This window comes from Micropterus dolomieu, linkage group LG02 (genome assembly GCF_021292245.1).
Source record: "Micropterus dolomieu isolate WLL.071019.BEF.003 ecotype Adirondacks linkage group LG02, ASM2129224v1, whole genome shotgun sequence".
Taxonomy (NCBI): Eukaryota; Metazoa; Chordata; class Actinopteri; order Centrarchiformes; family Centrarchidae; genus Micropterus; species Micropterus dolomieu.
Window position 1 is genome coordinate 19,034,431 of NC_060151.1, and position 12,347 is coordinate 19,046,777.

Below are 12,347 nucleotides of genomic sequence, written 5' to 3' on the forward strand. Positions count from 1 at the left end.
AATGTGTTGATGGAAAATGGCAGGTGCGGTTAGATGAAAGGGACACAGCCAGAATAATAGAATTAATTCACAGAGGTTTGTGGATGAGAAGAATCCAGTGTTGCTTTATTTCTTTTCACTAGATGGCCTCTACAAGACCAGTTTTATTTAAGAAATGCAAATGCGACATCACACCAAGAAAAACAATGTCACATTCTCATAAAGCGCTCTTGGCATGAACAAACAGCAACATTGACAATAAATAAAATGTTGGCGAACAAAATAAAACTTTGTGAATAAAGAATACTCAGGATTGCATATCAAACAAGACAAAAATAGTCCAAATGTACTTGGCACAAATTAAATAAATGTAAGTAATCTTCAGATCAAGTGAACCTACTCTATGTCCATTGCTTTGTGAATCTGATTGTCCTTCACAGTTAGCATTGTGTATGTGCGTGTACTGTACAAAATAGACACAGATGGCTGATGAAACTAAAATAGACTAATTTCAACAAATTGTCAGTACTCAACATCTTACTTTGTCAGTACCTTGACCTTCATAGTTACACTCCCAGGTGTTCTGCTGCATATTTGCTCTAACCAAAACTGCAGGTAAATGTGCAAGAAACCATTGTCACAATGCAAAGCCAATATATATGCACATAGTGGAGGACAAGTATTTTATAAGTTACCAGTGATTTCTGATTTGAGTTCAGTACAGGTGCTTGACATATGTTAAATCTCAATAAAGTAAATAAAGATATTAAAGACACTTTGGTATTTTGTAGGTCATAATGTGCTGAACTATGCATTCATTATTTTCATTAAAAGACCCAGTCTTGTTCTAAATTGATTTGTGTGGACATGATTATAGTGATGCCAGGACACTCATCACACACAAATATTATGTCAAAATGGTATACTCTTATCATTGATCTTAAATCACTTTTGACCCGTGATTGCAGTCCAGTGGGATCTGCCTGGTGATGATGACCAACAGAGAGGTACATAAATAAAAAGGTGTTTTTAAAATAGGAGAACAAAAATGCGAAGTAACAGAACACTTTTACAAAAAGCCACTTGACCTATTTTTTAACAGGATGACCCCTCTCTCTCAGAAAGTGAGTCTTGTCCTGTTATAGACTAAATCCTTCTGTCTTTGTGCTCTGTCTGTCTGTCTCAGCAGGGCATATGCAGTGCAACACTAACATCTTCAATCTTGACTTCCCAAAGCAAAGGAAGAACGACATAATGTATTCTACACCCATATAAAAATAAATCAATCGCAAACATGGAAAGATACATCTCATATATACAATAAACTCCTATATAAAATAGCTTTTATGTACATATAGACAACAGACAACAATACAATAATTGAACTGTACAATGTACACCTGAACAGTTAAGACAGGTGAGAGGTACTGAAGTGTATGGCTTGATTGGGAAAAATTCAAAATATTTACAGACATCAACAATACATCCTTTACATGTTTTCAACTTCCCTGGAATGAAGAGGTCTAGGGAGAGCCCCATGCCTCACTTTCGTTTCCACACCAAAGGTAAGGCTACCTTTAAAGAATTGGTCCACAGAGACTTTTCAGTCTCATGGTACTTTGCACAGTCAAATGCACTCTCTGCTCTCCTTTGGTGACATATGATAGGAGCTGGAAGTCCTAAAAAACAGTTATGAAGCTGTCAATCACTGAATCCATTAAAGGAGATTAGGTGGACGATTGAAACACCACTTAATTTTGTGATGCCCAGGAAGACCCAGACTTTGTAATATTCTTCTTGAAAGGATAAATCAGTTGTGGACATCCCCTTCGCTTTCATGAAGGTTAGATGCCTCCAGTGTGTTACCTCAGACAGCCCTGCTTTGGTGCTGACATTTAGTCCATGGGTCCTTGAGAGATACTCAAGGAACACTTGTTGTCTTCCAAGGCTGGAGAGTCTTTTAGGAAATGTCATGGACTTTTATCCTTCCCCCAAAGGAGTCCTTCAGTAGTGTCCTCATGGAGGTTCAGCACAGGATGGAAACCCCTTCAGCAGTGACCAACTGACCAGTGGTGGGGTCATACGTCCCAGCCAGGTAGTAGAGGTCTGGGAAGGTACTGTTCGGCTTCTGATTGCGAGTCAGACACTCATATTCCTCCCTGCTCACCACCTGGCACTTATGAGAGATTGTCTGGACGTCATTCTCATCCTCATGACATGACTGGTACAGGGCATGCTGGATAGGGAAAAGACAGCATTAGCTGCATCATTAAATTTATTAACCAACAAAGAAAGAATAATGTCATATGAAAGTTCCTTATGGTACAAATCTCCATAAAATTGTAACCTCCATCTCACCTTGCCATCTCGATGCCTCTTGCCTAGCTTGGTCTCTTCGGGGTGGTAGAACCACTTGACTTTGACTACCATGCTGGAGGTCCAGGATTCCCAGAGGTTCTCAATTCGACCTATGTATGGGAGGTTAGGGCGTCCAGCTGAAAGGAACACAGCACAGTCTCCCACTCGCACCGTGTCTCTGCCTCGCACGATGGCCTTATAGAAAAGCTTCCTGGCCTTGCCCTTTAGACCTCGCCGCTGTGGAAAACCAGGCATTGCTGATTACTATTATTACCTCTCTTAACCTTTAGTGTTATGTATTTTAGTAATAGTTTAGTATCCTAAGAGAACTAAACTAATATGAAAGAAAAGGACACATATTTGCTACATTGATGGTATGCAGAAGAAACATGGATAGATTATTCTCACCTGTGTAGGGTTTCCTGACCACCGCCACAGTTGTCGTCCTGCAAGGAATGCGGACATCTTGGGCCTTGGAATAAATGAGGTGTCATCTGGAAGCATCCTTGGTTTCTTGACAAACTCCTTATATGGTTTGGAGGTGGAGCTGGTGCATTCTTTCCTCTTCAGGGATTTGCTGTTGGAAACGTGGTCAGGGGGTGCTCCTTTGGCTGTGGAAAGAGCCACAGCTTTGGCCACAAAGGAGTGCTGGTGTGGCCTTGAAGAAGTGGAGGGTTCAGAGGGTTGCAGAAGCTCTCGGTGGGAAGACAGACAACTCTGAAGCATCAGTGTAGAACTGTCCTCATCCTCTGAGCTGTAGGAGGAATCATTGTCAGATGAACACAGGCTGGAACTGGAGAGAGAGCCTGAGGAGGAGGAGCTTGAAGAACCAGAAGATGAGGAGGAGACAGAGAGACGAGACAGGAAGCGGCCAGCCGTCCTTAGTCCTCCTGAGGCTGCAGCCAGTGCAGCCCTCCTCCTCTCTTCCTCTTCATCATCCAGATCTGAGTAGGGGCTGTGACACTCTCTGTGGTAGCTGAAGCCCATGTCACCATATTCACCCAGACGCAGAGAATGGGAGGGTTTTCTTTGAGGTGTGGTTCCTTTTAAGAGAAGTTCTACCCTGGAGGCACCACCCTTTTTGTTGTCTTTAACCAGCAGTACAGGGTGAGAGTAAGCCTCTGTCCTGGGCATACCACTCACACTGGTAGATCCACTTCGCAACAGCAGAGCCTTGCTGTTCTTTGTCTTGGGGGAGGTCACTCCTTCATGATCTAACTTGACCGGGAACTCTTGTCCAGACTTCCGGCCCCTTGGCATAACCAGCTCATCTTGCCTTCGCCTCTGGCCATACAACCCACTTCTGGGGCCCAGAGATAAACTCGGACTTGGCCTTGTAGACTGAGTACAGAAGGATGAGTAGCCATTTGCAATGCTGCTGAAAGAGTCTACCTCAAAGGAGCTACTGCTGAAAAGGCCTTTAGCTGGGGTGGAGGCCATTGGCTGAGTCTGAGGCAGGTGGAATAGGTCATCCTCATTCCCCCTCAAGGCCTTCCTGGTTGTCCCATTGAGCTGAAATAGGTTGTCAGACGTCCTCTTCCTGGTGTTGGCCAACGAAGGCCAACCCAGGAAAGGTGAAGGATTTTTATTGGCATTCTCAGCCTGCTGCTGCTGCTTTTGTTTTTTCCCAGAACCCTTTGGTCTTCCTAGAATTAAGAAAATATATGTCTATACATATATATATATTTTAGCAAATGGTGAAAAATGTATTGGTAGATACTGTATACTAACATGTTTCATTAGATATACCTTTTAATATAACGTATATGCCCAAAACAACCTAAACAATAACTACTTACAGCCACAAAAATCAAAAGAATTTAATTCAACTCCTCTCTGACAAAGTGTGAACAAAAACTGAACATTGTAAACTTTACAAAGATAATATCTATTGCAAGGCTAAAGCTGAGCAGTGTACAGACCCACAGAAATGTGTTTTGAATTCTAGTCAAGATCCTAATGGTTTTCAAAGATTTCAAAGTTAATATTAGTATAAAATGATACATGAGACATTTGGAATATTTACATTTGATGTAATGGTGCAGCTATAAAACTTGTTATTTTGGTTTGAAATGGTCGATGTTACCATTATAGTTTAAATGATTTGTTGGAACAAGCAGACAAATAGTACGTGTGATACCGTTTCACAGGAAAAAGTGTTTTTTTTCTATAACTTTGAAACTTCTAGGTTATTTAAGGTGGGGAAAAAAAGAGTTTTAGGGGTTAATTCTTACCTGGTCTTCTTTTGTGAACAGTTAGAGTTTGGCTGTTGATTATAGTATTGTTAGTGTTGAGTCTGTCAGAGGGTCTGTCACTAATGGGGGCCTGCTCCAGACTAGAACTTCTCTTTCCTGTTGTCCCTCTGGGTACCACAAGGACAGGAGATGACTCCCCACCTAAAGGACAAGGGGTATAAGATTATTAGCATTTACGAACAGGTAGACAATACACTGCAACATGAAAGGTAAAATTTCCAATTACAGAGAGAGGAGACACCCACAGTGAATCTGGTATCCTGGAGGCAGCAGGCGGATGTTTGGGAGAGAAATCTTCCCTCGGTCCCCATCATCAAACTCTACCATGACTCCTCCTTGCTTCCTTTCATCAGATGAACCACCTGCAAGAGACAGAAATGCACTTCCTCAGGTTTGCAGGAAAATGTACAAATGCAAAAAAGTGGTATATACAATACATATATTTTAAATGTATAATTGAAGATACAGAGGTCATAGGAAAACAGTTGATGTCTCACCTCTGCGAACGTAGCCTGGGTATAAGCAGCGTGAACGTTCGCTCCAGTAAGCGCACACCCTGGTTCCTTCACTGAGCATAGTCTCTGACTCTGGCCGTATATCCAGGACCTGAAGGCCAGACAAAAAGATAATTAAGATTCATTACATGCTGCACGCACAAAGACATGCATGCATACACACACACACACACACACATACAAACAGTGTGAGAGCCATGGAGCATTGTGCATGGGCAGCCACTGTGTCACGTTTCCAAGCGGCACTTATCTCGTGCCAATGTGCCAGTCAGGGCTGAATAGAACGGAAGCCATGATGCAGTAAATCCTGACTTGCTGAGTAATACTAAAGAGGGCCTGAATAGAGGGCTTGTGATTGCAGGTTGCCAGATCCTCCCTCCAACAATGCAGGCAGCCCCAGCATCCGCCGCTCACTGGGGGCTCTTTCAGGTTGCTTTCATTTACTGTTGCCATGGCGAGGGACTCTTTGACTGATGAGGTGTGGATGTGGGTGTGTATGTGTGCATGGGGGAGGGAGAAGGAGCACGGTGAAAATCAGGGTATTGGTGTCAGAGTAAAATAAACAGCTTTTGTACTAATTTAAAGACAAGCAGGCGGAAGTATTACATAATTAGAACCAGCTGCTATCTGGTGAGTGTTTAGATAAGACTAAAGTTGCCAAAAGCGCTTGGTGTAGAGCTGAAAATTTTAAAACTGCACCATGACAAGGCTTTGTAGGAAAACTAACACTGATGAGCGAGCTGACGTTGAGAGAGGAGACAAGTGGTCAGATAGTAAATGGATCTATGTGTGAGGGGCAAGAGCTTCCACTGTAGAGCTGCAGCCACCTGATGATCACTGATCTTGTGTGGACAGTGAAATGCAATGGTAACTCTTGGCCAACAGGGAGATATAAAAAACTAATAACGTGGGACTTATTTTATTAGTGTTCTTGGTTTACTGTCTAAACAAACAGAAAACCTAATACTATACAAAAGTACTTCAAAAGTAAGTTCACTTGAAGAAGTGTAATTGAATCCTATGCATCTGTGATGTATTTATCTCAGTTAACTTTAAACATATGTTTCTCTAGAGGTGAAAAAACGGGGTTTCAAACTGAATATCTTATCCTGCTTTAATTGAAAACATTACATTTACAGCTAGTAATTCCTCATAAGTCAAAATTTATGGCAGTCAACTTTATCAAAAAGAAGCTCACTTCCATACATGCGATACAACATAACCAAAATGTTCATTCTTCAATTACGTCTAGTCTAAAATTTGTGTAAATAGTTTCAACATCATAATAAGATTTTTACACATCACTACTTTATCATTCTAATGCTAGATGAAATATGATTTCAAAACCATTTTCTATGAAGTCCCAGTACAGTTATTGTGCCCTCTAAGCAGCTTCTCCTTTCCCCTATTAGAATGACTGCAAAATACATGAATCCAAGGCACAATCCTGCCAGTTAAACTCTGCTCTACTCTTTCAGGGTCCTTATCTGTGCTCAGTCTATTGTGTGCAAACACAACGTCCTGTGCTCTGTTTGGCAATAGTGAAGACTTATTTCCACAGTTGGAGAATATGTGGGTATGATGGCTTTACTTTGGGTGACCCAGCTGTTATTAGGGCATAGAGACCAGCATCCTCTCAGTAAAAATATGTGACAAAGGTCCCCTGCTGCAGTAAATAATGAAACTCCATTTCTAGATGCGAAGCATACCAGGAAGCACATCCTATCTAAAACCAAATGTATACCAGCCAAGAATGTGCTGTGATTTCTACAATATATAATTATGTCTTATTACATGGATGACTTAGGTAAGCTGTAATTGTCTTAACATCAAACTGAGCGAGAATCCAAACAATCTTGTGGTCCAGGTAAAAAAAAAAATCTCAATGACCCCAGATGCAGTGAAAAAATTAAAGGAGTGAACTATTTAGATATAGATAAATAGATATACAATAAGTCTTATAATAGCTGGATGGCACCACACTTTGGATCACAGGTCATCATTAGCTAGTTTCCCTTAAAACACCATTGTGTCTTTGTCACTCTGAACCTTTAAGCAAATGTGTTACTTTGGCAGCAGTAGGGATGTGTAAAGCTCTCCCATTTAAAGTTTGAAAACATGAATGAATCCAGGTGTTAGTGAGATTATTCCACACACACACACAGCTGGGTTTAACGGACATTCACCGACGCTCACACACACTAACACACATAAACCCAAAAATCCTGCCTCCTATATGTTCATATTCATGTAAGAGGTTAAGATGGTTTCAATGACCCTGAGGGACAGTCAAGGGAGAACAGAAAGGCTGGAAGGCAGTGGAGTAATGCATAGAGTGTGACAAGGATGTTTAAGAGAAATAGTGTTGAGTGACCCAGAAGACCAAACAAGTGATGGTATTTCTTGTAACAAAGAGTGTTTTAGTGCAGCGGGGTGAACTTACAGCTTCCTGTAACAGTTGCTCCAATGAATAGATTCTTGGGCGGTTTCCTCTTTCACCATCGATGACAATGTTAAAGCTAGAGAAAAAGCACAGCAGAAAGAAAAAAATTAGCCTATTTTCAGATGCTTGTATTATGCTTGCTTGGCTCCCATGTCACATGTTACTCCCACTCTCCTGTTGTTATAGCATATTTTTGCTGCCTGAGCCAGAGGAGCCATTATGAAACTCAGAGCTAGGTATGAAATGATGTGGGGTTTGTAATGTAAGAAAGAAAGAAAGATGTGAAGAGAGATTAAAAAAGAGGCACACGTTTGGGTATTTGTGATAACTTCTAGACCTCTCATGGAAAATTCCTCTTTACACAATATCTTGTTTGCATGTTTTTTTTTTGTGATGGCTTCATGTCTAGAAGGATGTGTTAGCTTTTGGGAAAATTCATTAATTTTATTTCCTAGTTTTCACAGTTTTTCAGCTTCTACATAGAAATGCCAATTTGCACAAAGTTTTCTCCATTTTAGCACATGTGCAGAGTGTAAACTGACAATAAAGGTGTAAACATGTTATTTGAAAGTAATCCCAGTCTGATAATTGTATTGTCCTTACTTCGATTTCAACTTTAATAATTTCCTTGATGAATAAAATAATCTGAAGGTATTTATGAAAGTATTTACATGACCTTTGTAAAAATGTAGTATCGCCTTATCTATATGTATATTCAGAAACTCCATGACTGATCACTTGAACCACTGCATGTGTACTTACATGTCTGGTAGCTCCAGAGTGTGGACCCTGGCAGCATATAGAAGCTCATCCTCCTTGGAGATCAGCACCTTCAGACCATCAGTTAAGAGTTCTTTGGTAAGGACACAGTTAGGAGCTGCATATGGAAAAGCAAACATCCCAATTAATATTTCAACGTCACTTATTTAACCATCTCATACTTGTAAAAACTGTTGCAAGATATCCAGTGTTTACCCCTACCTTCATGGCTTTTGTTGTTGCATAAATGGCCGCTGTCCTCCTCTTCCTCTGAGAAGCTGCTGCCATCCATCTGAAAGCCCTCATCAGCGGCAAAGCTCTCCAGCAGCCGACTTACTGCTCGTCCCGTTGGCTGTGGAAAATAATAGAAGGGACGGACAGAAGAATAAATGCATGCAGTGATGGATACAAAAATAAAATTGGAGATATTAAGTGTGATAGAATAAATTTTTAACATGCCACTCAAAGTAGCAGTTAACTGCAGGGCACTTCACAGTGCCTGTATCATCTCCTATCAGTAGCCCTTTTACTCTAACATTTATTCACTTTGTCACAGCAGAAGGTGTGAGCCACCCCTCTTTCCACATCTCCTCTCCCATCCTTTCCTCCGATTGCTCAGCAGGAGGTTGGGCTATGTTTAATGTGCTAAGTAATTTTAATAGTTCTACAGTAACAGTCTTCAGGGTGAGAAATGTAGGACAGTAAGACATCACCAGAATTTTTAATAGAATGTATGAGGGCCAGCATTTTTTGCAGAATTGGATTCTGTTTGGCAGTTTGCATGCACCTGGTTTCCTGAGTTAGAAGTAAGTGCTGTTTGAATTCACTGTGACTGGTACCTGTTGGTCCTTGGTCCTTCGTCCCCTGCTGCCCTCCTCACTCTGTGAAGATGGTCCTCCAACTGACCAGCAACTTCTCCGCTGTTAAAATCAACATGAGGATGGACAAAATAAGTAGTGCGGGTGTGACATATCAGAACAGTTAAGAGGTACCTATTGTGTGTGGCTGCTTCTATGCTTGGAGGTGGTGAGGGGGTGGATCATCTGACATTTCTAGGAGGCTATGATGGCCCAAAGTGACTTTGAAATGTACAATGAGCTAGAGCCTTTAGACTATACTATTCATTTTTGTAGTTTTTTTTCATTGCTATTAGTACAATTTTCTTATCCTAGAAAATGTAAGCAATGTTGGAGTATTCCATTTTTTCTAATTAAGTATATCAACATTTCTATAAAAATACTTTCTGATAACCTTATTGATTGCTCCTCTCAACATAGTGCTCTTGCGGGTCGCCCTTTTTAGCCTTTCACTGGTGGTCGGGAAGGTAGCCAGTCCCATGCTCCTCCGGTAGCGGTTGCCTCTGGTCCCAAGGCTGCCCCAACGAGGCTCCTTAGACCTGGGTACACATGGCCTTCTCACCCCTTCAGGCCGGAGATCATCGTGGTGGTTTTTCACTGCAGTGGCCAGGCCCAGCCTACAGGGGGGCTTCTTCCTTACTTTGACTTCGCCTTCTGCTCCAGACAGACTCTGGAAGCCTGTGCAGTTCAATTAGAGAAACAGATTTAGACCAAGCTAACAAGCCAGGAGGAGAAACACAAAACAGATGCTTCCCATGAAGATGTGGAGCAGCTTTGTTGACTTATGAATCAGTTTCAAAGGATAGTCTTACCGTAAAGCTCCTGTCTCTGTTTTTTGTTCCTGGCTTTCTGATTGGCTTCCAGTTTTACAACAGATGAGGGACTCGGACCTGTCACGGAGGAGCTAGAAGTGACGTCTCTGGGGGGTTGGGCTCTGTAGTCCTGACCTTCATCTGTATCATAGCTGCCTTCCTCTTCTTCATCTTCTAATGAAGGTAGCAAAAAATACAGTACAGAAATGCTACTATTGGGTAGATTTTATGAACGTAAGTGGCTTTTCAAATCCATCTTTTAAAGTCATCACTGACCAGTGAAGTTATTTAGCTTACTCTCCATTTCACAGGCACTTCATTAGCATTTAAGAGTTTAACTGTTCACAAAAATGATGTATGAAGTGCTTTGTCTCTGTGGTATTTCCTGGTGTGAACTCACATGCAACAGCGCTAGTGTGCAAAGGAGTGTGTGTCTGTGTATACTTGTACTTCCTATATAGTGAGGACCGTAACAAGATTATAAACAACAGAGTGAGGACATTAGGGTAAGGGTCCAGGGAACGCATTATATCAATGACGGTCCTCACAACTATAGAAGTACGAGGGGGTGGGTGTGTGTGTGTGTGTGTGTGTGTGTGTGTGTGTGTGTGTGTGTGTGTGTGTGTGTGTGTGTGTGTGTGTGTGTGTGTGTGTGTGTGTGTGTTTGTCACTGCACTTCTCAAGCAGCTCTTTGACCCAGTCTGCTGGTCTCCAGGGCAGTCAAAGCCTCTCACAAGCAAGCGTCCACAGCTGTGGATGCACTTTCAGCCCAGAACAGCCAACAAGGCTCAGTCACAATCACTGAGGTGTTGAATGTCCATGCACACCAATTACAAGATATTTATTAATAACTATTTTCTCAATGCTGATTGCTTTTTTAATTATTTACAAATTACAATAAGACACACTGGACTTAAATTGGCATAGCACATCTCAAGTGAATAACTAATGTGTTACCGATACTCTGGTCCAATGACAGCAGGTGTTTCTTTATTGTTTACTTGAAACCGGTCAAAGATGCATCATTCACTGCAGCCCATTGTTGTTTTCTGTAGAATTTTATTGCTGTGTACAGTTAATGTTTATAAAGTCTTTTCATCAACCAAAAACACCCTTGACACATGGCTGTTCCATCATACAGATAACACTCATACACTTGTAGTGTATGCACAGAAGAAGGTGTACGCAACTTTTTCAGCAAACTTTGGTATTTATGAAAACAAACTTGACAGGAGAATGCGCAGTCCCTCCTTGGTAAACCTTACCCTTGTACGCAAAAAAACTGGAGAAATGAGAAACTGCAACTCAGATGGCAGAAGGATGACACTGTTTGAAATGCATACCATTGTGGTAAATAAATCAAACTATTACCTCTGAGTATTAATAATATCAGTTAATTTGCAAAAACAGATAAAAGCCATTCTTAAATAAATAAACAAGCACCCGTTTGATATTCCCTGAAGTGTGGAATAAAGATTTTTTTGTGAACGAGATATCTTATCCTGTTTGATACTCCCTGGAGTGCACATAAAAATAACCATGATTTAGGATAATAAACACGAAAGGAGATATCTGTTTTTGCAAAAGAACACCTAAAATATGTATAGTTTTATCAGGAATCATATTTAATTTGATCTGTAATTAATACTTGCATGCTAGGAAATTTATTCTCATAAAGAAGCTGAACAGTAGGACAAATTACGTTTAAAGTGATTCTGTTTTCGATGCCTCAGTTGAGCAAATACCAGTGCATAGTTTCATATATTATCACATGTTGTTGCCCTATCCCCAGGCATTGCGCCAGTGTGTGGATGTGAAGCCTTGCTTGTAAAATCAGAACTTATATAAAATGATACAGCTGATGAATATTTGTGCATAAGCACTTTCTGTGTTTCGTCAATACGCAACCTTTTGATGTGAATCCCACGCGAAATTTTATAAATGAGGCCCCAGTTCTTTCTTGCTGTGAGAAGATGTTTAACACTGAGCCATACTGGGTTGCTGTGGCCAGTTTCATTATCTATCACTATATATGTCTCATAACCAGATCTCAGTATTCACTGCCTCACCTTGATCAGAGGAGTCGCTCTCTGCAGGGGAGCTCTCTCCCTCCTCCATTGCCTCCTGTCTCTGGGTACGGAGGACCCTCGCTCTGGGCTGTTTCAGACGGGAGGAACCCTGTGTCGGGGTGGTGGATCCCTTTTTATGTCCACGGCGCACTACTCCAGTCCAGCTGTCTTGGGGGCCACTGTCCGCACTGGCTGCTGAGAAAGTTTGCAAAACCACAGCTTAAATTCGTGTTACGAATTATTGAATTCAACTGACACAGCACTGTGCTTATTAAAACAAAACAGCAGGAGGTTCAATCA

The 12,347-nt window shown here is 41.3% G+C and overlaps 1 protein-coding gene and 1 long non-coding RNA gene across 13 annotated transcripts in view; one reads left to right on the forward strand and one right to left on the reverse strand.

Moving 5' to 3' along the window:
* LOC123957559 overlaps nucleotides 1–12,347 on the forward strand; it is a 59,764-nt gene that overhangs the window by 33,040 nt on the left and 14,377 nt on the right. The gene's annotated exons all lie outside the window — the stretch shown is intronic.
* The window catches only part of LOC123957462 (BAH and coiled-coil domain-containing protein 1), a 64,662-nt gene continuing 52,391 nt past the window's right edge, over nucleotides 77–12,347 (reverse strand). For 9 of the 11 annotated variants that reach the window (XM_046030354.1, XM_046030325.1, XM_046030305.1 and 6 more), the window contains exons 17-29: nucleotides 12,048–12,242; nucleotides 9,979–10,152; nucleotides 9,561–9,844; nucleotides 9,149–9,229; nucleotides 8,532–8,661; nucleotides 8,313–8,427; nucleotides 7,551–7,626; nucleotides 5,090–5,198; nucleotides 4,838–4,954; nucleotides 4,572–4,733; nucleotides 2,746–3,983; nucleotides 2,338–2,574; nucleotides 77–2,215 (exon numbers count right to left, since the gene is read on the reverse strand). In XM_046030354.1, the coding sequence (XP_045886310.1) occupies nucleotides 2,006–2,215; nucleotides 2,338–2,574; nucleotides 2,746–3,983; nucleotides 4,572–4,733; nucleotides 4,838–4,954; nucleotides 5,090–5,198; nucleotides 7,551–7,626; nucleotides 8,313–8,427; nucleotides 8,532–8,661; nucleotides 9,149–9,229; nucleotides 9,561–9,844; nucleotides 9,979–10,152; nucleotides 12,048–12,242 (3,128 nt within the window). In that variant the 3' untranslated portion in view covers nucleotides 77–2,005. The remainder of the gene's footprint in view (nucleotides 2,216–2,337; nucleotides 2,575–2,745; nucleotides 3,984–4,571; nucleotides 4,734–4,837; nucleotides 4,955–5,089; nucleotides 5,199–7,550; nucleotides 7,627–8,312; nucleotides 8,428–8,531; nucleotides 8,662–9,148; nucleotides 9,230–9,560; nucleotides 9,845–9,978; nucleotides 10,153–12,047; nucleotides 12,243–12,347) is intronic. The other 2 variants (XM_046030314.1, XM_046030320.1) reach the window with 2 other exon arrangements.